We start from the raw sequence: 27,626 nt of genomic DNA on the forward strand, positions 1-27,626 counted from the left end.
TTAATTAGTCTGATATGCAACAGTGCATCACAAGGTATAATGGAGGGATGTCACACACAGCACAGAGCAATGATGTTTGTATTTTTAACCTCAGCAGCCCCTTTTTTCACTTTTCCTTTTTCCTCCCTCTTCCCCTCTCTCTTTCCTCTCCCCATCGGCCTTGGAGATCCCTCTGATTTGGGACCTGCTAATAGGGGGTCTGCTCTTCCTGTTCGGGGTTTACAACCCAGGGAGGGCCCACCATCTCGCCACCCAGTTGCACCAATTACAGCTTCAAAAGCGTTTAGCAAGGGTCTGAGACCACTTTCAAACGTTACAGTATGTGCAATTTTTTACACCCTTTAGGAAATCAGAATACAAAGTGTCTTTACGGTGTTAGTCGATGATTTGGTTGCTACCGCCCCTGTCACGACTGTAATTTCTCATGCCTATGAATAACCCGCACTGCCTAGGAAAAGGTACCCGCTGAGGTTTACGTGAACAACTGAAGTACAGTTTATCAACACAACACCCCGAGGCCCAACATTTCCATGTTGCTAAATTGGTCCCGCATCCTCCTGAAATGGCTCAAAACACAAATAAACAAGTTTGGAACATGTCGAAAGAACTGAGCAGGAACCTGAGGGGGATGAGGGCCGAGCACTGAAGTGACCCCGACCACGATCAGGACTTTTCTCTCATCCTTTAAATCTGAATCTACACTGATGAGTTAAATCTTTATGCTTTCTATACCATAATGACACGTTATGCTGTAGTAACATAAACCTGGGCAGGGGTGGTAAAGGCATGTTCTCATAAGTCACGTTCACCATAGCTACGGTGAGGCTGGGCCTTTTTTAGAGTCAGTGGTTTGCGGCCATCTCAACAAGGAAATATCTACCCTGTGGTACAGGGAGCTTCTTTAAGACACTTGGAACTTGATGTTTGAAAACTATTCTGGAAGCTGAGTCCTTCCTGTGGGTTACATTTACACACGTTTACCGCAAAGCTGCGCGATTGTGTAAGGCCTCTTCAGCCAATCAGAGAAGAGCAGAGCAGAGAAGCCCAGAGTGAAACACAGGATTCAAGTTCAATGAAATTAAACTGATACAAGTGTGTTTGAAGTCCTGGGATACTAAACATCTTGAAACACAATTTACCAAGAAATCTCAAAAGAAAGAAACAGAATGAGTCAAAATGCGACTTTGATACTTTTAGATTTCACAGGACAGTTGTTGTTGCTTTATCTAATAAATCAGCTTTACTTATGTAGCGTGTGAATTAAGTCAATACTCCTGTAAAAGCAAAAGAGTCCTCGAGGGAGCGAGAGCACAGGAGGAGGGAGGGAGGCAGGGAGGGAGGCAGGGAGGGATATAGGGAGAAGGAGGGAGGAAGGGAGGATTGACTAAGGAGAGCATTTAGTTGACACACTCCTTCACTCAGTCACTCTCCCCTAGGCAGTGACGTCCTGCACTGCGAACATCTGCTGCCGGCCAGGTGAGCTGACTTTCACTTTAACTTCTCCTGAAGGAAAAACTAGAGTTGGATTTTTATCCGTTATTTTTATATTCTGTGTTTTTATTATTTAAATACAAATGTATGTAACAGGTGTTTTAAGAGGTTGTAGGCACATGTTGCTTTCCTCCTCTCCTGATACTTTAAATTATAATCATTTTTAAAGTTTTCAGCTGTAAAGCAAAGAATTCAAGCATTTAGAACAAATTAGAATTTAAAGTTGGTTTTAACACTGAATTAAGCAGTAAATATATAAAGTGCAAGGATTTAAAGAATAGAAGCTACTGTGATTTGTTCAATTTGCTTCCTGCAGCTGCTTGTTGTTTGTTTGCCCCGTTGTTATTTCATCCCCCACAGTGGAAAAATGAGATTTCTGTGTATATATATTTTGTGCTCAGTGCAGTGTCGTCCTGCGGCCTGCAGTGTCATGGTGTATCAGCATCTGTCTCCACCGCTGCCCTCTAGTTTAGCTGCGACACTTGTTCGCCCCAAGTTAAAACACTGCCTTCATGTCTCTGTCTGGTTAGTTTGCCTCGGGGGATGTTTATTCATGTGAATTGCATAACAAGCTCAAGCGGGTGAAATTATACGCTGTGCCTCCACTTGACATGAGAGAAAAGTGTTTGATTTTATGGGCTTCCACTGCGTCAGTGTGCGATTTATCTGGCACCAGTGGCTGATATCAAAAGCTGGAATGCAACATGTCAGGCATCCCTTATCGATAGCCTCGTGTTTTCAGGACCTCACTGGTTTCTTGTGAACAGCATTGCACAGGATGTTTTCTGGTGCAGGAGTAGACTACCTGAACTTTTTTGTCCAGAGGATGTCACCATTGGTCCATTGCTGACTGTTGTTGACTCTTGTTAAAGGAATTACTTTACTCTGGATGGGTTAAAAATAATTACTTTCTCTTCAAGTGTTATAGTTTTAATCAATGTTCTGCTGTCGCCTCCTGAATCTAGGCTGAAAACTAAGGGGGACAAAGTGTTTGTCCTCAGGGCCCCAATAAAGCTCTGGAATGTATTGCGAGAGGAATTAAAGCTGTAGTCTCAACTAAAAACATACTTTATGTTCTTTATAAATGGTATATACCTGAATTTACGTGTGGTTTATTTCCAATAGTATTTATATTACCATTATTATCAATGCACCTCCTTTTGTGTTTTAACCATTTGTTTTCGGGTGGGCAGCATTCTGTACTCTGTTGAAAAGTGCTAAAGTATTTATTATTTATTCAGGATGCACTTAAAATGGATGATAGATGTTTATCATTCCAAAATCGTTGGCTTTGTAGGCTGCTTGCTTGATTGGTTAATTAATACATTAATTGAGTAAACTGGTGACAAATAAATAATACCATCGTGCAATTAATAATTAGTAGAATAAACTAACGAAGATCTCTACCTGCAGGCCCCCTCCTCTCAGTCAGGATGACCCACACCCTCTTCCTCAGCTTCTTCCTCCTCCTACCCGCTCTGCTCTCCCTGTGTGGCCCAGCGCACGCGGAGCCTCGCCGGGCCACCTCGCCTCTGCGCAGGTCGCCGCGTGCGCCCGCCGCCAAAGTGCGCCTGGCGGGCAACTTTGCGCGGGAGCTGAACGAGGGCCGCGTGGAGGTGCTGCACAACAACACGTGGGGCACCGTGTGCGACGACGAGGTCAACATCAAGCTGGCCAACGTGGTGTGCCAAGAGCTGGGCTACCAGAGCGGCATAACGTGGGCCCACAGCGCCAAGTACGGAGAAGGAGAGGGTAAGAGAGCTATTCCTGTATCTAAATGACAAATACACCAAATGTTACTGATGGAAGGTCAAAGGTCACTTTTATCCATGAACGACCAAAGCCTGCTCAATATGATTGGTCAAACTACTCTGTCTCCAAATGACAGCAAAGTAAAAGACGGTGCCTCTTTACTTCGTTTTCGTACAACGGGAGGAGGTTGGGACACGTCGTCCATTTTTATATCCAGGACATGATTGGAACACAGCCATCTGCGTGGTATTAATTCCACCTGTGCTTTTTCCTGCTATTACAAGTGAAAATGTCTGCTCTGGAGGAGGCCCATCAGATTAACATAGTCATTTAACAGATTTAAGGCTTAGACTCAGTGGTAGGCATCCACACACGACCGTTTAATCTCCTCCCAAACTTCCATGCTGCAGCGTACGTGCACCACAACTCATTAAGTGCACGGCTTCATGAAAAGACCACCAATTTAGACATCCAAAATAACTAACATCATAAAGTGACAAAGATAACTTGTAGTGGGATTGGAGTCTACGTCTTGTTAAGGTCGCCCGGCAGGCTGGCAGAGCAAATATATGGGCCGAAAAAGGGCATTTGTTCTAGAATAATGACAGCGTTCACTCTGCCAGAGTTGTGCAACACTTGCTGTGGTTTATGGACATTCTTTACTGCTGCTTTTAAATCCAAATTAAAGAGAAGGTTGAGTGGATTTAAAGAGTAGGATCTACAGCACCCTTCTTTGTAATATACCGTGTATCTACTGCTAAACACGCCGCAAAGGTGCAACCCTAAATCAGCGTGCCAGTAAAAGTCAAGTGTTGGGTGTTAAGGGACTGATTCCAGCCCCTGTGCAGATGCATTGCCCCGACTGTCTATTGGACAATCAATAAAAAATTACAACGAAGGGGGTAATGAATTGTTTCTTTCACAAGGCCCAATATGGATGGATAATGTTCGCTGTGAAGGCTCGGAGAAGTCCCTAAAGGACTGCAAACACAACGGCTGGGGGGTGAACGACTGTAAACACTCCGAAGACCTGGGGGTGGTGTGCACGACCGAGCGCAGGCTGAACCAGACGGCCAGTAGGGGCTACACCGCTGCCATCAGGCCCAACGGCAGCCCCGCCCCCCAGTGGCAGGGACAGGTGGCCACCCGCAGGCATCCAGGATACGGCTACTACGGAAACGGACATCCGGCTGAGGTCCCACGGTTCCAGAGACACCACCAGAACCAGGTACACCAGTTCGCTTCTGATCCGTCCCTGTGGTATTCTTACACAGACATTTAACAGCGGATGCGATGTGTTTTCTCCCTCAAGGGCAAGGTGCGAATCGAGGAGGTCCGTCTTCGTCCCATCCTCATGGCTACCAAGAAGAAGAACCTGATCACGGAGGGTGTGGTGGAAGTGAGGCATGCTGGGAGGTGGAGGCAGGTCTGTGATCAGGGTTGGAGTCTCAACAGCAGCCGGGTTGTGTGCGGGATGCTCGGCTTTCCAGAGGCCACGCAACACAACGCCAGAACATACAAGTGAGTGTGAATTCCCCCTGCAGTTGTTTTTATGAACTGGAGGTATTGAATTACAAACCATTTGGCCCCTGACTGTATTTTCAGAATGGAAGCATGCTCTGCCGTGCAGCCCCTTGTTAAATGAATAAAAAGACATCCTCAAAAGAAATAAACCCAACAACGGTGGCATCCTGTTAAGAGCCTGGTTGAATAAAGGCATTTTGTTTGCCTTATCTTCTTCGCCCAGCTACTTCTCCTCCGTGTCCTGCTTCTCTCCCCCTCCCCTCCTCATCCTCAGGATGATGATAAAGGGATCCCTGTCCCCTCTCCGCTGCCCTTCGTCTCCTCCTCTCTCTAGGCAGATCAACGCTCCTCACCTCATTGCCTCTTGCTCACTCTCGTTCCCTGTGTCTCTCCGATGCTATCTTCAGGTTGCAGGTCTCAGACAAACAGCCTCCCTTTAATTTTTTTTTTTGGTCCAATACTGAGGTGTAATATCAGCTGGTGATTGTACTTTAACTGTCCCATCAATACCATGTGTGCGACGGTTAGCTATTGGAGAGTGGGATGAGGATCTGGGTGAAGCGACTGGTCTTGTTGGCCTGAGGCTTGAGCTCTGCATCTCTTCACATTTAATCTAAAAGCCTGAGGCGTGCCGTGTGACGTTACTACAAATACCTTTCTGAATAAAACACTCGTACATTAGGGGAAATGTGATTAAAACCAGAGAATAATAGACTTAGGTTTCCATCAGCCATAGTTTATGTACTTGTGGCATATTCTTTGATACTCAGTGCTACAGACATTTTTCGGTTCAGAGAACATTTTGACAGATGAAAACTAGTTTGCTTCTTTCCAAGAGTTAGATGAGAAGACACTACTCTGATGCTTGTATGGTAAATATGTAGCTGGAACCAGTGGCAGTTTGCTTGCTTTAGCATAGAGCCTGGAAATAGGCCTGATAGGTCAGTTTTGTATCTTTGGATGTAGTCTATTTTCTAGACTAAGCCAGCTGCTATTTCCAGCTGCAGCACTGAGAAATATGGGGACAGTCGTTTCATCTAACTCTTGACAGGAAACCAAATTAAAATATCTTTCAAAATGTCAAATTTTTACTTTTTTTAAAGTGTTAAGGTTCGACATCTCTAGCACGTACGTACACTTGGCCCCCACGTACAAACAGTGACACATAATACATTGTCCTAAGCTGTCTCCTTTCACCGCACTGACACTAACCTACATTTCCTCTCCTTTTCACTGCTAAAGAAAAAAGAAAGAAAAACATTGACGGTGGTTTAGGGAAGGCTCTGCTCATACACACCACAGGAAGCGGACCACACATTAGCAGAGAAATGCTCCAGTGCTATTATGAGAATAAATAGTGTCGGAACATTCGCTGTCCTCAGTGGAAGGGGAACCCGGCTGGATTTTGTTCCTCCCGGAGAGCTGCCGGCCATAGGTGATTCACAGTTCAGCCATTCCTTCCCTCTCCTGGCCTGAGTTCCTCTGACTCAACTGAGGACAGACCGCAACATCTGCTCCGTACTCTAGGTGCTAGATCCCTTGTGCTACTGAAGCGCTGTAACCGCTGAGGGGGTAAATTATTTGTTTTATAGACTTTTCTAACTTTTTAATGACTGTACAAACTGCCCCCGTTGGAGCGCACACACTCACTTAAAGTATTTCTGCATTGCCCTTGAGTTAAGCTATCTCCATTGAAGTGGATGTTATTGGGAACACGGTGAAGCTATAACTGGATTCTATTGTTGGAGGAGGACATCATCGGGCATCATATCTTCAGCAATAAAAGGTCCTCCGAGTGAGCTGTCGTTGAACAGCCTGGCCTGACTCTGTTCACAGTCGGCACTGGATCGTTTATTAGAACGAGGTTTCCCCGCATTGCAGGGGTGTGACCCTTCTCATGCCTCGCTTTGATTTTCAATTACAGTGCAGGAGCAGTAGTGACAGTTAAGTGACGAGTTACATGGGTAGATTTGGACGACTACAACACAAAGACTGTATATAAAAGATGGAAGACACATCTCCAGTTCATCCCACTATTCATAGATGAAGCCAAAATATCCCAAATACGCTGCCATCTTGCACATTTGGTGCCATAGTCTGCGCAGTAGCCAAGTCCCGCCGATACACTACACCAATCGCATCTTAGCCGTCAATCATGACATTGGTTTACCTAATTTTTACTGCATCGAATAACTAATTAAAACCAGAAAGATGAACAACTGAATATATCAGTAAGATAACATACAACTAGACTAGATACCGCCGCAAAGGTCCAACTGATTCAGTCAAACTGTACCTGAATCTTTTTCATCAAGATCGATGGATTATCCTCCTGAGAAAATGGTGAAAACCAATTTCGCAATGTTAGAAGAAAGTAATCCAGACCCGCACACAAATGTAATGGATTCTTCCCTGATCCATCCTTCCACCAAGGTTCGTGGAAATATATTGAGCTGTTTATGTCTAATTTTGCTCACAAACAAACATACAAACCAAACAACCAACAAAGAGACAGGATGAAAACTTAATATCTTAATATCTTAATATAAGACATCTTTGATAAAAATGAACAGGACTTGTGCTTTTACTTTTTAGTTTGGTCCATGCCCCATCTATTAACATGGAGGAGGCAAAGTTCTTTACCTATACTGCAGCCCGTCACCAGGCGGTGATCGAGACACTTTGGCTTCACTTCTTGGCAGCAGTCACGTCCTCCATCTTTATTCACAGTCTATGCTGCATCACAAGAGATTTGGCTGCTGACCATGAAGAGAGAGAGAGAGGGCTGCGGCAGCCTGAAGGTCCTGGCGTGACGCCTGCAGGGTTGTGACGGTCGTGATTTGATACTCTCGGTTTGCCCGTCCAGAGTCTGACCTTTTGTTTTGCTGAAGCCTGAACCACGATGATGTGTTTGTTTCCAAATCCGAACCTGTTTTCGTTCCCCACAGACGCAAATCTGTTCTCTCTCACTGCATGTTGTTGACCCCAGACTGGTTCAAGGTGTACACATGCCTCAGTATATACTTCAGTTATTTTACAGCTTTTGGTTTGTAAAGTCAGGATAAAGTGGAATGTTTTTTTAAACTGACATTAGCAACCAGAGGAGAAATTTGAAAAACGGCTCATTCTGATTCATCTGTTGAATTATGGTTACTTGAAGGTTTAAATGTGAACAAAATCATATAGGTTGTGTCCGAAATCACCCCCTCACTCCCTATTACCTACCTCCTGATTCTATATGGAGAACTATGTAGTGAGCTCATCGGGCAAAAAACAAACAAAAAACATTTGGACGCTACTCTGCTTATTTCCTCTGTGTCGGTAGTGACGTCGTTGTCGCAGGATTATGACGTACGACAATGGTGGAAAATCCCATAGGAAAAAAAACAACAAGTATCAATACTTTAATGTAAAAACAACGTCTTTAAATGTAGAAATAAACTTGTTTCCCTAAGTTTGGGCTGCGATGCCCCTTCCTGCTTGTATTTACATTTATAATGTAAATACAGGTCGGGCTGTTCCTGCTGCCCTGCTCGGTTAGTGACCATTGGTTGAACACTGTTTTTCATGATGCATTGTGGGAAACAGCCTGCCATTATATATGCTATAAAAAACTTCAGTAAACATTCAGACAACACTACAAAATGGCGAGCTCACAATACAGTGATCAGTGAGTGCTTTCGGACCCAGAAACAACATAACGTTCAGTTTTCATGTAACATCGTCCACTTTCGCCAAAACAGCTCAAGATTGTGTTACATGATTTGACCAAATTTAGCCAGAGACACGCCCCCCATGTTCCTCCACCTTACCCCAAGTCTCCCAGTCCATTCTAAGAAAATCCCGGATCACTGCCATGTCTCTGGGCTCCCCGTGTCTCTTGGATGAGACTCTGAAGATGCTGTAATTACAGGTTGGTCAGGACCAAGGCTCTCCAGGGTTTCTGCTGAGAGTGAAAAAACACCCCCAATTATAGCTGTGAGAGAGAATAAGACAGAGTTAGTGCACGGGGAGGAAGAGGATAAGAGGAGCAAGAGGCGATGGCGAGAGACAGAGAGAGAGAGAACAGGAGCAGCAGTCACACGAGCCCGATTTTTGCTTGCGCTGGTGAAATATGTCCAATTACAGCAGCAGTTTGCAGCTGTGTCAGCGGCTGTCTGTCTTCCTCTGTCACCGGGTGATTTGGGGACTTAACCCGGCATTTTATGTTTAATTATGTTTCAGCTGAAATCTTCCCGTGAGGGTATCATTTCCAGGCTTTTAGGTGACATTTTGTGTGACCAAGGCTGGTTTTCCTGTCTGGTGTCTGTGTGATCTTCCTCAGGGACCTTCTCTCTAATTTAATCCCCAATCTTATAATTTCTGTATGCATGCCAGTGGCCATTTGTGTGGTTTGGAACAAACTGTGGAAGCCATCCTTCAAACTGAGTTCAAGAGATTTTTATCAGGTCACTCTGGTCTTGAATATTTAGCAACTATTTCGACATGCAAGATCATTTTCATGGATACAATATACAATAATATTTCAATATGCTCTATATGAGGAAATAATGTATTACATGCACCTTTGTTTTAACTACAAATCTAATTAAAAGTGTAATACCCTTATACCCCTAGTAAATAACAATGTTTTTAAAAGGACCAAACTATAATACAAGATTATATTCAAAATATATATGAAAAAGTGAAAAAAAAATTTTCACTGATAAGATCCTGATAGCATCCAAAACATGCCGTGTTTTCTGCTGCAAGAAGAGTTTGTTCACTACAGTTAGCAAGGCCTCCTTGTGGCAACAATACCTCAAAAGATGACGCGATCATGATTTCCACTGGGTGATTCTAAATAATATTTATGGAATTTTTCAAGCATGTTTTAATTTTTTACCATTAAAACAAGAAGATCTAGAAGTAACACCAGTTAGCGTCAGAGTGATTGTGATAAAACACACACATGGTGGTGTAATGCTTGTCTTCTAACAGGCGGGTGGGACTCCCTGACTTAAGCCTCTGTTCTCTTGGCTCCACAGCAAGTGCAGGACTCAGTGTTTGGTTAAGCACGACTGATGAATGCTACGCTGCAGCAAAACAAACTAATTCTGAGGCTGACTATTCACCGCATCAGCAGAAATCCTCTCATACTGTTCTCACCACAGCTACTGCCTCTGGTATGGTAATAGTCATATAGCCATTGTAACTTAGAGAAGGACCTATTTATAGTTATGTGTTAAAAAAGTGAGATTTATGCATTTTATTGTTATTTAATGAAGTTCAACGGTCAGATGCAGTACTGTGATAGAGTCAAATGAAAGAGATGAAGGTATCATTTATAGACTGGTTAGTCCTGCTGGTTTCTGAAGAGGGGAAATTGTTTGCTCATTGGTCTGAGGGGAGGTCACAAACAAGTCACAGACATGTTTGCCTTATGGAAAAATGTGTGTGTGTGTGTGTGTGTGTGTGTGTGTGTGTGTGTGTGTGTGTGTGTGTGTGTGTATGTGTGTGTGTGGGTGTGTGTGTGTCTGTCCCCCGATGACATGGCCGTGCAGAACCACATGGTAGAACCATTTAATATATATTTACAAGACACTGTAAAAAATAAGCGTTAAATTATATACAATGTGTCAGAGGCAGTTTACAGCAGGTCTTGTGTCATTGCTTTATTTAGAGCCATGAACGTGTTTTAAAATCACATGACTTTTTTCTGCCTCATCAAGTGAAACAGTCGAAGTAACTTTGAAGAGAAGCCGTAGATTTCCTCCACACATGTTCCAGATTTAAACACTCAGAGGTGTATTTGTGTTGCAAATGGGCCAAAGAAATGACCTTAAGTCTATTTGAAAATAGCTTCTGCAGGTTCGCACAAATATGTTGGGAATGAAGGTGCACTCGTTTTCTAAAACTCACTCACATAAAGTATTTTTTTTCCGGTGCCAAATACTAGTATTTGGAGGAGAGGTCTCCTCTCCACTGACTGCTCGCAGTATCAGCAAACAAATCGTTACCTGATTTCGGAAAGTGCACACTCAGCAGCCCGTGACTTCACACGACCGTCCACATCGCATCACGTCCATAACAATGCTGCTCTTGATTCCAACACTGAGGACCAGTTTGTTTTTAATGTTCCCTGCTCTAATGTAACGGGAATGTCGAGAGCTCGTGTCAGAAATACAAATATTGACCCGTCTCTGCTTTCATACATGAGGCATGTTTTAATGAACATTTCTTCACTGTAGCCAAAAAAGCCAGAAAAGCATTAGAGCATTTCCCAGCCTGAATCAGAGGTGGGAAGTAACAAAGTACAAGTACTCTGTTACAGTATTTAAGTTGATTTTTCCTTTACTACAACTTTTAACTTTTACTCTATACATTTGAACACAAATATCTGTACTTTCCCCTGCTTACATTTTCAAAACAGGATCGTTCTTTTTCATTTTGATGCATTTGAGGAGATCTTTTGAAATCATTTGTCATCGAGTGCAGGTTCCCCAACACCGAGACACATTTTAAAACTGAATGGAAAAATAACACAGAAAAAATTTGTCCTTGTTATATATCTATCAGGGAATATAACACACAACATAAGTAACGCAACGTAACTAACATGGAAGAAGGTGGAGATAAAGCCAACATCGCTGATAACATCGACAACAAAGCAGATCAAAAATATATCCATCCTCGGCCTTATTTAAATTAAGAATACTACAATCAATACATTGTTCACATTTCCTCCAAGACTATTTTTGGTGCTCACAAATCTTTTATTGCTTTAACCAGTGCTAAATCTATTGTTGTTATACATTATTTGAAAATAGTAGTGGTTTAAGTTACAAAATGGCTTCAGAGGGGAACTTATTACTTGTATACTTTTTTGAATACATTTCAGAGCAAGTACAGAGCAATACTTTTACTTGAGTAAAGAGGTTGAATCAGTACTTATATTTTTACTTGAGTCATTTCTAACACTAGTATCTGTACTTAACTTAAGTAAGGAATGTGTGTACTTTTGCCAACACAGCTCCGAAATTAAACTGGGAGATGTGTGTGTGTGTGTGTGTGTGTGTGTGTGTGTGTGTGTGTGTGTGTGTGTGTGTATCTCTGAGTGTTTTGCAGTAATTCATGTGAATGTTGGTGCATGCTCTTTGCAGTGGATTTTGTGGATGTCCTGGCACGAGCTGGCACATCTGCTCTGCTTGTCTGCCAAGAGAACAGAAGGCTTTCCTCTGCGTCGCTCTCTCGAGTCAGCCAGACGAACTTCTATTTGGTTCTGGCACTTTCTCTCAGACGCGCGGCGTGCCAGAGTTTTTGTTTGTACACTGTGCTTGGTCAAACCCTGTTTTCCCAGAAATGTTGTACATCAGTGATGTTGAATGTTTTGAATTTTTTTTTGGGACTATGTGTGTCTTTGAAGGTTAACAACAAAAATACCTTGTGGGTTCTTTTTGAAAATCCTTTTAAAGTCCTTACATCCTGTCGTTATGTACAAATATCTTTTATATTGCATCAACCAATGGAAAAATTCTTACATTCAAAGGCTCTTTGTTACTTTATTTAATATAAAGGTGGCGGATGTGGTTAAAGTTGCTCAGCACATTCCTGTTTGAACACTTGTCCTTATGTTGGTGGTTACAGGAAGTGCTTGTGCCCTATGGCTCAGGAACATATGATACACTGTCCATTTACCCTAAACATAAACACTGTAAATAGCAGGCAGCCCAAATTCCAGATGGAAATATACACTGCTGAAGCTGTAAAGAAAGAAAGACAGACAGGAAACTGCCGGAAGGAAACGAGAGAAATGCATTCTTCCTACAGCTATACCAACTCATTCTGGTTTATACAAAGAAGTTATATTTGGAGCGGTGTGATTAATTTTATTTGAGATAAACTCAATGTCTGAGCTGTATTTCAAGCCAGTACGTGTGTTTGTGTTACTACTCACCGGGGCAGGTTCCATATAAAAAAAGCAGATGTGACAGTATATTTTACAGTCTCTACCTTTGTCTGCAGAAATCGTTCTCCCAGCTCACCTCACATTGATTTGCGTGTGTCTCGGTATCTTTGCAAATACACAGACCCGATAAAACTAACATCTATCTCTGTTCTTTAACTCTCTCACAGGAAAATATGGGATACCAAGGTGGCAGATCCCTCAACGAGGTAATAAAATGTTTTCACGGCCTCATTTGACCGTTTTATAACTGTGAGATACTGGCCCACGTGTATAGTTAAACTTTATTCAAAGGCCTTAAAAATCAATTTTCTCATTCAGTTACTGTGAATGATGAGATCCGACTTGGGCAACAAAAAAAAATCTGGGGTTAGCAACATTAGAATCAAACTGTGATGAAGGTGTTGTAGAATTGGATTGTGTTACCAGTAAAGACTATCAGATCTAATCAACAGTCCTGATGAAATAGCAGGGTTTTGAGTGTTAGATATTACTTGACACTAAGCAATGACGTTCTTTTACTCAAACTTTGATTGCTGCTAATAAAAGTTGGGGTAGGTAATATTTCCTGCGTGACTGAGCAATAATTCCATAATTCAGCTTGATGTAAATCAATTAATCTGACATACATGCATCTGCCCCTGCTTGTTTGGGCAGAGAGCCTCCATTCCAAAAAACTCGTACAGAACATCCTGGGTATTTCGTACCATTAGCATAGCATAGCATTAGTATTTAAGTCATTAAACAAGGGGACCTAAAGTATATAGTTCCAAAGACCTACTTTCTCCTTTTTTTCCAGATTGAGCGTCATGGCGAAGAAGAAGGGATTCTGGGTAGAGAAGGTTCACTGTCTTGGTACCGAGAACACCTTATCTGAGTGTCATGCTCAGCTGTCAATCCCCCGTAGTCCCACCCCTTGTAAGAGCGGGAGACATGCAGTTATCAAGTGTGTACCTGGACCCCAGTTTGCCCGCATGTCCTCAGGACGACCCCAGGCCCCCTATCCAGCTGTGGTAAGATTATCAAAGTTGGTTCTAGACAAGCACAACGCAATACAGTGTGTCAAAAAACAGAGTTATTAACTGGGTTATTTTCCCTTTGCTGCCCTGTACAGCCTGTGCGTCTGAAGGCAGGCCCCAGGCTGGGCGAGGGTCGTGTGGAGGTGCTCCGAGACGGTAAATGGGGGACCATCGTGGACCATATGTGGGAGCGCACAGCAGCCAGTGTGGTGTGCAGAGAACTGGGCTTTGGTTCGGCCCAGGACGCCCTGCAAGGAGCCTTCATGGGCCAAGGTGAGACACAGAGACACAGCTCAATCTGGAAATTCTGAAAAGCTCCACGTTTTTTTCTCGTTGTTTTGAGTCTGTGGTTTGGATGTTTGAATGTGTTTATCGTGCGTCACGGTTCTTCAGAGGCAGGGAGACTTTCCCCGGTCGTTTGCTTCTCTGAGACACCACACCTGTCTGCCCCGATCTGATATGCACTCGCGTCTCAATCTTTCGATGTGTGTCACCCTGCGATTGAGCAAATGTGTTGATTCCAGTATCTCCCACTGTGCCAGGACTACCAGCTGCACTAACACCATGCACATGTGCACACATACACACTCACACACAAAGTGTACTACTATAAACCGCGGTGATTTATAGGGTGGTTTGGTAACTTAAGCCACAGACAAAATCTCGCAAGCTTCAAGCGAGCTCTTCATTCACTCGCTGAGTGCTGCGGTCTTTTTCTTTGAATTTCAAACTTCCAGCTTTTGGTGACGCAGAGGTTCAGTCTGTAACCAGATGCACCAGTAGCATCCCCACCCTGTGGAGATGTGAGAACAGCTTCCCCAAGCCTCCGGCCATAGTGTAGTCTCTAATCGTGCTGATTGAGATGAAATGTGGGAGGGCAGTCTGCTGATTTAGCTGCTCAGTTGTTCATGAATAGGATATTTTTGTGTGTGTTGGATTAGTTTCTATTTCCTTTTATCCTCCTGACTTTCTGTAGATGATGTCAGTCATGCTTCCTTTCTTTTCGATGAGTCCAACAGAATTAACATCTAGTTTAAGGACTTCACACCCATTCACGTCTGGTTTCAATCAGCACCTTCAGTCGTCGGATCAGGGTTCAGCTTCATCGTGGATCAAACCGTCTGAGTCTGACGTGTATAATTGTCAGGAGAAGCCAAGAAGCTTTCAATCTTCTACCTAGAATAGGTTTGTGGCAGGTTGGGACCACAAAGCTGCAGTTTCATGATTGTGTGTGTGTGTGTGTGTGTGTGTGTGTGTGTGTGTCTGCGTGTGTCTGAGTGGACTACATGTATATAATAAAATCTCAGAATTATAACATTTAGATGTGGCTGTGCAGTTTAGGTTTGGTTTGACAAGTGGCAGGTTTAGCCTCCACTTTTCCTGTCTCACCCCTGGAAATGCAGGTTTCCTGTAGCATGTGTCCTGAGTGGCTGATTCACTCATACACTCACTTGGGGCCCTGCTCTTGTTACTGGGCAGACAGAGCTCTGGACACTTGACTTCCTCTTGCCCTTGAAACTCAAATTAAACTGAAATGTTTTAGTGAAGAATGTGTCGAGGATGAGTCAGGCAGCTGAGGTAACTGACACTTTGGTGATTGTGTTAGCAAAGTAGAAACTTGGGGAAACAATGCTTAAGATGTGGATGAACTATTTGAATTCTCCCACCAGTGGATGCATTTGAATTTGCATGCAACAGATGAATGTGGTTATAAAACTACTAATAGTCTAAGTCATGGTTCTAATAGAAGATTATAGTGACTTACTGTATCTGCTGTGCACGTTTACTTTTCATCATGCGAAAAGACTCTCATTCAGTTTGTCAGCAATTCTTCTCAATGATCTCCCGCACATAACCTAGAATTTGTTTCATTAGTTGATAGAAATGGAGTTAAAGCAGAAGGATGTATACATTCTTGTGTCTGGTTGATCTGGCGAACATGATGTAGAGGGAGAACTGCACTGTTTTGACTGGTCATATTGTATTCTTGACATTTATTACCATAAATTACTGCTTCTGTCACATATAAGAATTATATAACTATTTACAAAGTGAAATACATTAGAATTATGACTGAAATGACTTCAGACTCACTGATCAACATCCACCTTAACCAGGCCTGTTTGCACATAACACTGATGCACAAGCATGAACCAAAAATAGCAGGTGCACTTAGAGAAGCCCCTTCAGTCTGTGTGCCGGTGACCCACCGCTTTGTATTTGCACGATTAAAATAGGGCCCTGACTGAACTTCACATACATGTGCACACAAACTCTTTTCTCTCACACATTCAGCCATCGCAGGACGATCAGACTTCAAAGTCGTCTCACAGCTTCCTTTTCTATAACACGAGTCTGTTTGACATTTTCCCGGGACGTATAATTTTCCATGTGCTCTGAAGGCCACATAAACACAGGCTTATATATCGCTGGAAACGTCCCAAATTAGACTCTTTGATGGAGCCAGACCTCACTGAGAAAGACGTCCTGAAAGAGGGGATTGTTTAAAATGTTGTTTTGTGCAAATGTGCCATTTGTGTGTTCATAGTTAATCATTTAATTCTCTTCAAAATCCTTGTTTTAAAATCAATATTTCTCTTTTTTGATAAGATGGACACTGTGGTACTTGCTTTCTGTTAGCACGTAAGGAAGAAACAAGATTTCTGTCTAATCTGTCAAGCAGCCGTCTCTCTAACAACAGGACCTGACAGGAGAGAGTGGAATTATTCATGTGATAAGCGAATGGGATAAAGGTCGTAGACAGTCTGGCCACTCAGAGACTTCTAATGTGGTCTCCCTAATCAGATTTGTCGCACAAACACAGCTTGTAACTTGTTAACCAGTTTTAAAAAAAAGAAACAATATTTTGATGCAGATTGGCTTCTACCATTTAAAAATAAAACCCAGGGGCAGACACATCTATTCACAAACTCCACATGATTTAGTAATTGGCTGAGAAGCAGCTCTAAGTGATGACAAGACGTTTTTTTTTTTGTTGGAGGCGTAGAAAGAGAAGTTGCATGGAAAGAAAAACACAACACGCACTATATTAATGTGCCTAAACGAGAGTGTAATTTCAGAGAGGAAAAGAACAGGGTTTCCCTTGTAACCACTAACCAACTATTTGTGCTATTCTCAACAAGAATGTGACCGACGTTACTGTTTCCATCCCCTAAGAAGAGTTTTTAAAATTTGTCTAAATGATCTGTGGCATCTGCCAATTCAAATTACACAGTGATCAAGCTCAACCTTTTTCTTGTAAAGACTAAATTTAAGACGCCACATTTACATCACGTCTCGTTATAGCTCTCATAGTTGTATCTGCTGTCGTCGTTTTGTTTTATGTTCGATCGTTTGGTAAATTGATGTTCAGGGAGAATCAAAAGGAGGAAAATATTCAAATCTTTGCTCAGACTCCATCTGCCAGTGCTCCCATCATCACCATCAGTGTTTTAAATTACAGGGACAATGTTTCTATTTCCTTGCTTGACCAAGATTGGTATTTCACTTTGTAATTTTGTGTAAAGCACATAGACATACAGTGCACTATACATACATTAGAGACTGAAACACCCTGCATGTGTGTGTGTTGCAGTGCATGTAGAGTGTGTGTGGCCAATTTCTTGGAATTTATTTCAGGCTTTCGTGGATTTCCCAAACGAAGGTTTAAATACAACGTGTCACTGTTCATTTTGAGCGTCCCTCCACCGGGCCCCATGTTTGTCTTGAAAACTTAAACAGTGGGAGTTTGGATCTAGTTTGCGGCCTCCGCCATGCAGATAGAGGCAGGAGTGGTTGAGATGTGTCATTTTCATATGTATGAACCCACACATGGTGACCAGCATGGGAGCAGGCCTTCAATCTACCAAAACCAACACAGAGACAGATGGGGTTAGGCTGCAGTTTGGTCTCCACCATTTCAATCAACTTCCTCTTCACCCGTCTTTGTTGGGTTTTCACTCTTTCCCCCGGTTTTTGTGGTTTTGGTGTGTGTTTATTTCAATGCTACCCAATTTCTAGCCTTGCAGTTTGCGCCTTTTGTTTTAAGAAAACACTGCAGCCATAGTTTGTTCTGTGTTTTCTCACTCCGCCGTCATTATGGCTGCAGCTGTTTGCTTTCAGAGAACCTTAAGCTGTTTTTTCCCCACACTGATCTTGTTTGTTGTTGTTCACAAATGATCTGGTTTTAAACAACAAACCCAAACTGGTGAAAGTCTCTTATTTTGTAGTTGCAGCTTTGGCCTTATTTGTTCACTCGGGCTGGCGGACTACACACAGTGTTGTTGCTGTTGTTGTTGTGCCAACAGCAGAGCAACAGAATGGTGGTAATGATGTGTGACAGATGCCCAAAGTAGATGCTGCTGCTGCTGCTTGGCTTGCAGGAGCATTTTGTCAAGACAGATAGGAACTTCTCATTGTTGGATTGACGCTAAAGCGGAGAAAGCTCATTCGAGTGAAGGGAATACAGAGCCTGACTTGTATGTGTGTGCGTTTCCCTGTGTGATAAAGTCTACCGATGACGTTATAGATTCAGTGGGTGGCCTCCTGTGCTCTCCCTGCATATTTTAGCCACCATTGTCTTTCAGTCGACCACATCTCCTCCTCCTTCAGGTACCGGACCGATCCATATGAACAGTGTCCAGTGTATGGGCTCAGAACGCTCCATCTTGGACTGCTACTTCCAGGAAGTCCAGCCATGGACGTTCAAGCATACCCAGGATGCCTCAGTACGCTGCAACATCCCTAAGACCGGCATAGAGAACACGGTATGGACACTACATCATCACAGGCCATGCACATATGAGGTGTTATTGATAATGCATCATCCATTTAATTCCTTTTACTTAATGTATTTCTAGGTGCGGCTTTCTGGTGGTAGACTCGCATCAGAGGGCCGTGTGGAGGTGTTGATGGAGGCCGGGGGTCGCAAGCGCTGGGGCTCCGTCTGTAGTGAGAACTGGGGCATCAACGAGGCCATGGTGGTGTGCAGACAGCTCGGCCTGGGCTTTGCTGCCAGTGCTCATCAGGTAAAAACTTCCCCCCCAAACAACACAACATCCATAACTGACAGCGTGACAGTTATGGTCCCTCCTCCAAACCAATTAGTGTAATTTTGAGAATGTCAAAAATAGTTTGTTCGGAGGCATCAATCGTTCAAGATTTGTCAAGATCCCATCAGCAATGTCTGAGTTATTGATTCCAGAATAAACAAACAGATGTTTAAACAAATCAACACGCGGAGACCAATCCATAGTCACAGCCCTCTGTATGACAAAGAGCTACTCACTACTCACTCACTGATAAAAAACTAAACAAACTTTCTATGTTGCCTTTCCTTTGACAGGACACGTGGTACTGGACCGGTGAACCAAGTTCCGCTGAGTTGATCCTCAGTGGAACTCACTGTGTGGGCACAGAATTCTCAATTCAGCAATGTCGTCGCAACAACCACCTCCACTGTCCCCGCGGAGGTGGTACCAAGGCTGCCGGGGTCAGCTGTTCAGAAAGTAAGTGACACCTTTGTCTTGAAGCTCCAAAACTTCTCCACTGGTTCTGTTTGAATCCTAACGTAACCTCTCACATCTGACCTGCTTCAGCGGCACCTGATCTTGTTCTGGACGCCCAGCTGGTCCAGGAGACAGCCTACCTGGAAGACCGACCTCTCCACCTGCTGTCCTGTGCCAACGAGGAGAACTGTCTGTCCTCGTCTGCTGCCAGGATGAACTGGCCTTATGGCCACCGGCGCCTGCTGCGCTTCTCTTCTCGCATCATGAACCTTGGTCGATCCGATTTCAGACCCAAATCTACGAGAGAGACCTGGACATGGCACCAGTGTCACAGGTATATCATCGCATGAGAGTTCATGGAGGTTGTTTTTTGCTTGGTTTGGCTGCTGCTGTGAAAACAACCATTTAAATGATTGCTCTATGTGGGATGGTGCAGTTACCCTTGCGCTGTTTTTGATAGAGCTGTGGTTTAGAGTGTCCATGGATACAGGTGAGTAGTGGCTTTTAGTCAAAAATATTTGGACAAACACCTGTTCTTGGTTTAAAATTGCATAAACGCGCAATAATGACATGGCCCCTTCCACTTCGGGTAATTTGAGTTATGTTTAATTTAATTGCATTCAATTGCTACCAGGAACGAAAACACGTTACAACTGTGCTCATGCGATTTGACGAGGGGTTTCTGCACCTAGCTTGCAACATGGGCATTAAACATAGGGTCTTTGTCTCTCACGTGGCCTCAGCAGCCTGTATCCATTGGTTATTAAAGGATGACATATTGTCCTCAGGTCTACTCCAAACACATTCCTCTCTGCCTCTCAGTTTATTCCAGAGTAAGTTAGTTTCCTGTCAGATGACGAGAGCACGCTCAGGCCTGTCGTCATGAGAGAAGAAGGAGTCATTTGAAGCCCCACAGTGTCGTCTGTGTGAGATGTGTCTCAGGGAGTTGAGGGTGACTCCAAACAGAGTTGTTATCTCTCCAGATTCATTAGCCACGCCACGCCACGGGTCCATGGAAATGACGGTTGAGCCGATCCAGTGACCACAGGTTGAGTGTGATACAAAGGACAGGGTGGCCCACGCACAGCCAGGTCCGCCCCAGTTTGTTGCAACAACACATCAGAGCCATGCATGTGTGTTTCAAAGCCCTCCATTCACTCAGCCTGAGTGCACTGCGCAAACCGAGCTGCCGCTGAAACAAGCCTCTAAGAGAGAGGTGTTGCGGTGACACCCACGCTCATGTTCAAGCAGTGAGGTCATTAGGCTACAAGCCATAGGGAGCCAGTGTTCCGTTAGTGTAAATGCACACACTTACAGACATACACACAACACACACACACACACACACTGACTTATCCTCTTTCGTCCCAGGCACTACCACAGCATCGAGGTGTTCACACATTACGACCTGCTGACTCTGAATGGCACGAGGGTTGCAGAGGGACACAAGGCCAGTTTCTGTCTGGAGGACACGTATTGCCCCGATGGTAACGTTCACCACTATTCATTAGTCCCAGTGAAGTACTCCTTCCTATTAGAGACAGGAAATTAACATCAGCATTCTAGCACCAGCCATTTAGAGTTTTACTTTGTGGTTAATGTATTAGATCGCAGCTGTTGTTGTTTGTTCATTCTCCATTTACTTGTTATATTACGGATGAAACAGCTCATGTGAAAAGGCAGCGCTCACATGTCGTCTAGCATAATTCAGTAAGCTCTTAAAAAATAACTGGGAAGTTAAATGAGCTCTGATGTTGTGATTGATAATGTTGTTGGTGTGTGTGTGTGTGTGTGTGTGTGTGTGTGTGTGTTAGGAGTCCAGAAGCGGTTCTCCTGCTATAACATGGGCGACCAGGGTATTTCCGTGGGCTGCTGGGATACCTATCGCCACGACATCGACTGTCAGTGGGTTGATGTGACGGATGTACGGCCTGGAGACTACATCTTTCAGGTCAGAACTCATTTCCTGTCACTTATTTCCCCTTTTTTGTGTGTAATTTGGATATTAAATTCAATCAACAAATGACATTCACTTTGTGTTTAAAGGAATACAATGGCATTTTTTCATTACGTACTAGAAACCTCATCAACATGCCCACTAGCTTTCTCACATGGGCTAATTCTCCAATTTTTTAAACAGCGTACCAGGGGGCTGAAAGGAAACGTTCCGCATATTAATTGACGCATCTAACTTGGATATTTGCCTTCTCACATACAACCCTTCCGAAACAAATTTTGAAACTGTCCAGACTGCAGCTAGTCTAGTAGTTGGCAAACACAACATCTGATAAAAACTATAACGTGACATCTTAACACAGGTTAAGCAAACAAGTAGTTGTATCATCATTAATTAGCTGAAGAGGTGCCGTTGGTGTTCATAGAGAGCTAAGCTAGCTTTTTCTCCTTGTTTGCTTTATTTCTGCTAAGCTAACTGGCTTCTGGACAGTCTTAAATTTAGCATACAGGTTTGAAAGGTATCAATCTTCTCATCTAACTCTCAACAAGAAATCTAATAACATATGATTTCAGTTGGTGAGAAAGAAGTTCAAGGGCTCTTAAATTAAACTTCCTCATGGCCATTCAGCGCCTCAGTCATTCCTGGGGTCAATCAGTCGAGGCCACTGCGGCTTCCTAGATTAAACACATCAAGGACTCCATCCCCCGTAATGTATTTCCTTCTACATACCCATCATGGTATGCAGCAGTCCTCGGATGTTAGCATGCTGCCAATTATACCCGAGCTGTGAAAGAATGTCACTACCCAGTTTGTCTGGGAGATCACACTCAGTCTTAGTAATTACACTCCTCATACACTCTATTGAAGATGGATTTATTTAATTTACTCATAATAGATGTGACACACTCATATATATAAACACATAGTGCCGAGAAGATGTATTTTAAGCCGGTCGAGCGGGGTGTAATTATAAAGTGGTACATTGCTACAGGACAATGTGGAGGCGGAAAAAAAGGGACGAATGATAGAGGAGGGCAGAAATGGTGTTTAGATAAACGAGAGGATGTAATTGGACGAGGTGCTGGAAGGGAAAAGGTCAGGGTCATCTGAGGAGAGAGGAGAAACGTCCGCCGAGCAGGGAGTTCGTGTGGGCTGCAGCTGAGGAAAAATACAAACAGCTTTCCGAGCAGCTCTCCTCCTCTCTGCTGTGTGATTTCATTTATCTAGTAAAGTACAGATGATGCCTGACTGTTCTGATCCCGGGCTTTACGCATAGGTCCCCTCAGATCTAGCCTTGAACCACCCAGTGCTAATGAAACACACCAATTACACCAATTAACTATTGCCTCCCTTTAGTCAAGCAGCACCAAGTCAACCCCCCCTTCCATTAGAAACGGCTAATTTGCCACCGAGGAATTCCTCCTGCCCTGTTTTTATTTTTATTGCCACTTTCCCACTGAGCGACACATTCTGCCACCGAACCAGCCCCCTGCAAAGGCCCCAGACGCTCTACTTCAACACTGTAATTTACCTACAAAAATTAAGAGACAGTTTTTGTGCATTCACTAAAAAATGTTCCTCTCTTTTTTTAGTGTAGCTTGCATTCCTTCTCACCGTAGCTGTTTGTAACCTGTACTTAACGTGGGTGTAGCAGTTTACAGAGCAGCTATTAGAGTAAATGACTTCTCAGTATTATCACCAGGGCAGATTAAGAGAACGCTTGTATCAGCAGTTTTAGCGCTGCTCTTCCAATGACAGACTATTAGTACAGAGTACAGCCGCTCTGAAAGATAGACAGATTTCATTCATAAACATATATGCATGCATAACAAGTCTATTGCAAGAGACTTCAATTCAGTCCTTATTATCGCGTACCTACTTTAGTGTAGGGAGCAGGAGCTGGGGGCCGCACTGTGGTACAACCACAACCTTGTGTAACTTCTTGCGCTGCCAGTTGTCATGTTTCATGTGGGCTGAAGGGTCTTTGTTACATGTTTCCATACAAGTTATAAAATATTTAACAACGGCTTTTCCTTAAAAACCAACCAGTATGAATTGTGCTTTGCATAACACATGTTAAAAGTGTTTAACCGCCATTTTATTCAGGCCGTATGCTCTGCTACCCAGTAAGCCTCCTTCCACTGTTGAGTTCATGGGAGTGAAAGCAATGTATCGCGGATTTATCTTGACAAATAGGAATAATGTGAGGAAAACTCATCCAGCATTTTATAGATGAGAAAGGGGTCGACTATAAACACGAAACCAGCCATGAGCGCTGTTTAATAGCGAGCGCTCTCAAAATGTTACATCCAACTGGTGTTTACATCAAATGGTTTTCTCAGCGTGTAGAGAGGAGACTTATTCTCTGTTTGTCTGTGAGCGACTGAAGATGCAATATTAGATGTTAAACAACAAATTATGCATTGTCCGTGTTTCCTAATAAATTTGTCCCATGAAACGCACAAGTGCAGGTCACAAGGTCAGAAACGACTCCTTGTAGTAATGAATCAGGCTCAGTATGATTGTACTGTTTTGCAGGTGGAAGTAAACCCTTCGATGGACATGGCCGAGTCTGACTTCATGAATAACGTCATGAGATGTCGGTGCAAATACGACGGCCACAGAGCGTACATGTATGGATGTCATGCAGGTGAGGACAGAAAACTGATTTACACCTTCTCATGTTATATTAATATCTCCCCTCTTTTGTCGCTGACTATGTTTACGTTCCCTTGGGGTAAACAAGATGGAAAACCTGGAGTTGTAGTTTTTGCAAAGCTTGAAACTCCCCAAATGATACGTTGTAGTATTGATTGTACATGAAACTGTCTGGGTTAGTGCTTTCAACCTGGAGGAATAACCTTGAGCATAAGAGCAAGTGGAAGTAATGGCACGAGTCATAATCAGACTATGCTCTGTAAAGTGTTAACAGGAATATGAATGGAATATTAGCAAGTCATACAAACACCATAATCTAAATATGCTCTTATTCTGAATAAGGTCAATAGTCAGAATATTGGGGTCTATGTAAATGTGGTCACTGATATGTCCCCCCCCCCCCCCCCCCCCCCCCCCTCGCAGGTGATGCATACAGTGCGGAGACTGAAGACCTATTTGAGCACCAGAGGCAAATCACCAACAACTTTGTGTAGCCCATCCCCGGGGCTCAGCACAGAGGCCTTCCAGTGGGGCCTGGAGACTACCCAGGGTGGGCTGAGGTCAATGGGCCATGGCTCTTGGGACCTTAGCACCCACAGTAACAAAGAACACGTAAAAAATGGTGCCTGTTCATCTCCTTGGCAGACGTGGATACTAACAGCTTCATATCACAGCAGCGACCATCACAGAGACTCAACTCAAACAGCCAATGACAAACAGAGTGGGACAGGGGCTGCATGACGCCACATGTTTTTCACTCTTATGTAAGAAGCTACAGGATACTGTTTCAAACTATACAGATTTTTGTGAAAGTGGACTACTAGTAACTTAACTTAGTTATTCTAAAAGTATACGCATGAAAGACCTAAATGTTGCTATAACTAATGTTTCACAGGGTAGTGGACGTCATCATTACGCAAAACAAAAAAGCTGGGAAAAAAAAATTATTATGACTTTGCGTAATTTCTTTTGAAAAGGTTAATTTATTGCACTTGTAGCAAAAATTGCCTTTTTCCGATTTTTTTAAACAAATTCTTTACTCATTTGATTACTTGTAACTGCTTTTGCACCGCGCTTCAATGTTGGTGCTCTTTAAAACAAATTACTGTATCTATTACTGTTGTCCTATATTAACCTCACTACATATCAGGTGAACAGTGTTGTACAATGCATTCTGGGTAATTCTCTTTTACAGTTATTTAGGTATTTTATTTTTGCTTTGATTTGAACAAAATCATTATTTTTGTAAAAGTGTCGTTACACTTCCCATCTAGAGTAGATACAAAGATCAAAGGATTTTTATGGAACAAAGCACTTTATCTTTTAAACATCAGTATTCCAGTTTTGGCCCCACATTTCTTTAATTTGCTTCCAAATTGACTTTTTAGGATGTTCATCCCCCCAAAAAAACAAGGTTTGTGTTTCAATGTTTCATATTCAATGTATTATTTATGCTGTATCTTTATTTATTCATGGAGTTCACGCTCACACAGAATGCTCAGAAACGAGTTTGTTATTTTGCATTTCATTAACCATACTGGATATTTTTTTGTTTTTATCACATAATTAACCAGGGTAAAAAAAGTGATTTCATACAGTAGCTTGAGGATATAGTATTGTTTCCATAATGCAGATGAGTATTTTCATTTTATTTTTTATTTAACTGATTGAAACAACTGTAAGTGTACCGATTTTTCTCTCGCAGCCTCTTAGAAGGGAGGGGAAACCATGCTGACAAAACCACAGTATTGTGGTAGGTAGGCAGGCTGGGTTTTGAGAGCATATAAAAAGCCTTTTAATTACGTCTGTTGGGTTAGACTTAAGGTTACGGTTAAGGTTAGGGCCATAGCATGTGCTTTATAAAGAAACACTATAGAATTGTTACATGTGGAATTGGGTAAGGCCAGAATCTGGATTCCCATCTTCACTACTACAACTGATTTCAACCGAGAGATTCTGAGAGATTTAGCCAGGGATGCGGCGATGGAAAGAAAGGATGAGAAAGTTAAGGCAGAAAGAAAGACGGGGACGAAATTTGGAGGAAGACTTATGCGGACGCGCAGTTTTTGTTTTTACAACCAGCGCTGCCTTTTTGTAGGCAGCCATATACGATGACCACAAGCTGGCATTTTCAGCTCCCCAACGAGAACAACATGTTTGTGTGCGAGAAAAAATAAACTCCTCAGTTCACGCTGAACACAGTAAACAGTGGCCTTATTGTTTAACCAATGCTCCACTGGACTGTACCTCTCTACACTTTCTTTGCTGAATAAGTCTTTTTTTTTTCACACCAGACCAAACCATGATGCAAGTCCAGCTTCTTTACAGCATGGAACTTGTGTTTATCATGTTGTTTTACACCATTAATGTGTTTGATGTGTTTGACTTATTGTCTCGGCGGTTAAACCTGTTAAGACGACGTCCAGTTTCCAGGACGCTCATAAAGACTCATGTCAACTTAATTAATTTCTTTAGCAGATTCTCTTCCTCCTCATTGGCTTTTATGATTTTGACTCACCAACGTGATTTTGAGTTGTAGCTTTTGAAAAAATGACAGAGTCAGCCCCGTTACTCAAGACTGTGGCTTCAAATGTCAGTAGATGGAGCTGAAAGTCTAAAATGAGTGTTTGCTGATAATCCTTTCTGTGTACAGTTCATGTTAGCATATTACCATGGTCTATTCTGTGTGTTATTTAAAAATGATATGACATTCCATAGCTCAAGTTGGTTCATACTCACCACTCTCATCATATTACTGTATTTTTTAACTATGGCCAGTTACGCTTTTACTGTCTTAAAAGCACTGAGAGTGTGCGCTATACGTGGTGCTGATCAACAACTGTAGTCATAGAAAGCTGTGCTCTCAGGGACTTTGACCTCATCTACAGAGTAACAATTCTATTTCATGTGATGTGACTTTAGCTGTGATGCAAACACCTTGACATCAAACGACCGGGGAGCGTTTCGTTTTTCTTCTTTCTTGTCAGCGGTTTTATTAAAAATAATCTGTGCCCATGTTTATTTTGTAGTATCAAACAAAATTGAGGAATGACAGTGATAAGCTTTGTTTAGGTTTCTCTGTTGAGGAAAGTTGTGGCTATCGAGGACACACACTGGCTGAGTCCAAAGCAAGTTTCAGTTAAAGAGCAAATCACATTCATCATTACTGTGAATCAATAAAAGTTCATCACATACTAAGCTGTCTGCTTCCTGCCTCCTTCTTGCTGTTAATGCACGACGCTGCAGAATATTTGTTGATGGGAAAGTGGCTTGTGTTATATGTTTTTTTGCTGAATCAAGAAGAGAGTGGAACCATCCAATCCATTATCTGTTCCACTTGTCCCTCGAGGGTCGCACTGGGAGCTGGAGCCAATCACAGCTGACATAGGGCGAGAGATGGGGTAAACACACTGGACAGAGCACCAGCGTATCACAGCGCCAACATAGAGAGACAAATAACCATTCACGCTCACATTCACACCTACAGTCGATTCAGAGTCTCCAATTAAACTAGCCTCAATCCACATGGACGCCGGAGAACCCAGAGAAAAAACACAACCACAGGGAGAACATGCAACTCCTCCTGGGATTCGAACCGCGACCCCTCTTGCTGTGAGGCGACAGTGCTCATGTGATGATGTATAATGTTATATTTTCCTACCTGCTCTGGTACATGTGCATTATCATGTCGGAAGATCTAACGTGTAAATTAGTCTCTCCAGCACCTTGAGTTCTTGTTTTATTTCCAGACACTTACAGACCAGAGGAATAAA

The 27,626-nt window shown here is 42.9% G+C and overlaps 1 protein-coding gene across 1 annotated transcript; it reads left to right on the forward strand.

Annotated features, from left to right (window-relative positions):
- The first annotated feature begins 1,339 nt into the window (after positions 1 to 1,339).
- loxl4 (lysyl oxidase-like 4) lies at positions 1,340 to 27,051 on the forward strand. Its single transcript, XM_053436774.1, has 15 exons — positions 1,340 to 1,476; positions 2,905 to 3,243; positions 4,170 to 4,471; positions 4,556 to 4,764; positions 12,883 to 12,921; positions 13,512 to 13,725; positions 13,827 to 14,004; positions 18,343 to 18,497; positions 18,591 to 18,758; positions 19,076 to 19,238; positions 19,329 to 19,572; positions 20,610 to 20,725; positions 21,053 to 21,189; positions 23,734 to 23,845; positions 24,277 to 27,051. Exons 2-15 carry the CDS (start codon positions 2,925 to 2,927, stop codon positions 24,345 to 24,347), a joined length of 2,427 nt encoding a protein of 808 aa, XP_053292749.1. The 5' UTR covers positions 1,340 to 1,476; positions 2,905 to 2,924; the 3' UTR covers positions 24,348 to 27,051.
- Positions 27,052 to 27,626: the final 575 nt, after the last annotated feature.

The sequence above is a fragment of the Pleuronectes platessa genome, chromosome 12 (genome assembly GCF_947347685.1).
Source record: "Pleuronectes platessa chromosome 12, fPlePla1.1, whole genome shotgun sequence".
NCBI classification, from domain to species: Eukaryota; Metazoa; Chordata; class Actinopteri; order Pleuronectiformes; family Pleuronectidae; genus Pleuronectes; species Pleuronectes platessa.

What these genes read in the sequence shown, in the direction of transcription:
- loxl4 (XM_053436774.1), top strand. Translation starts at nt 2,925, where the DNA reads ATGACCCACACCCTCTTCCTCAGCTTCTTCCTCCTCCTACCCGCTCTG. An exon ending in AGACCGGCATAGAGAACACG is followed by an intron (nt 18,498 to 18,590) that starts GTATGGACACTA and finishes ATGTATTTCTAG; the next exon opens with GTGCGGCTTTCTGGTGGTAG. An exon ending in GGACACGTATTGCCCCGATG is followed by an intron (nt 20,726 to 21,052) that starts GTAACGTTCACC and finishes TGTGTGTGTTAG; the next exon opens with GAGTCCAGAAGCGGTTCTCC.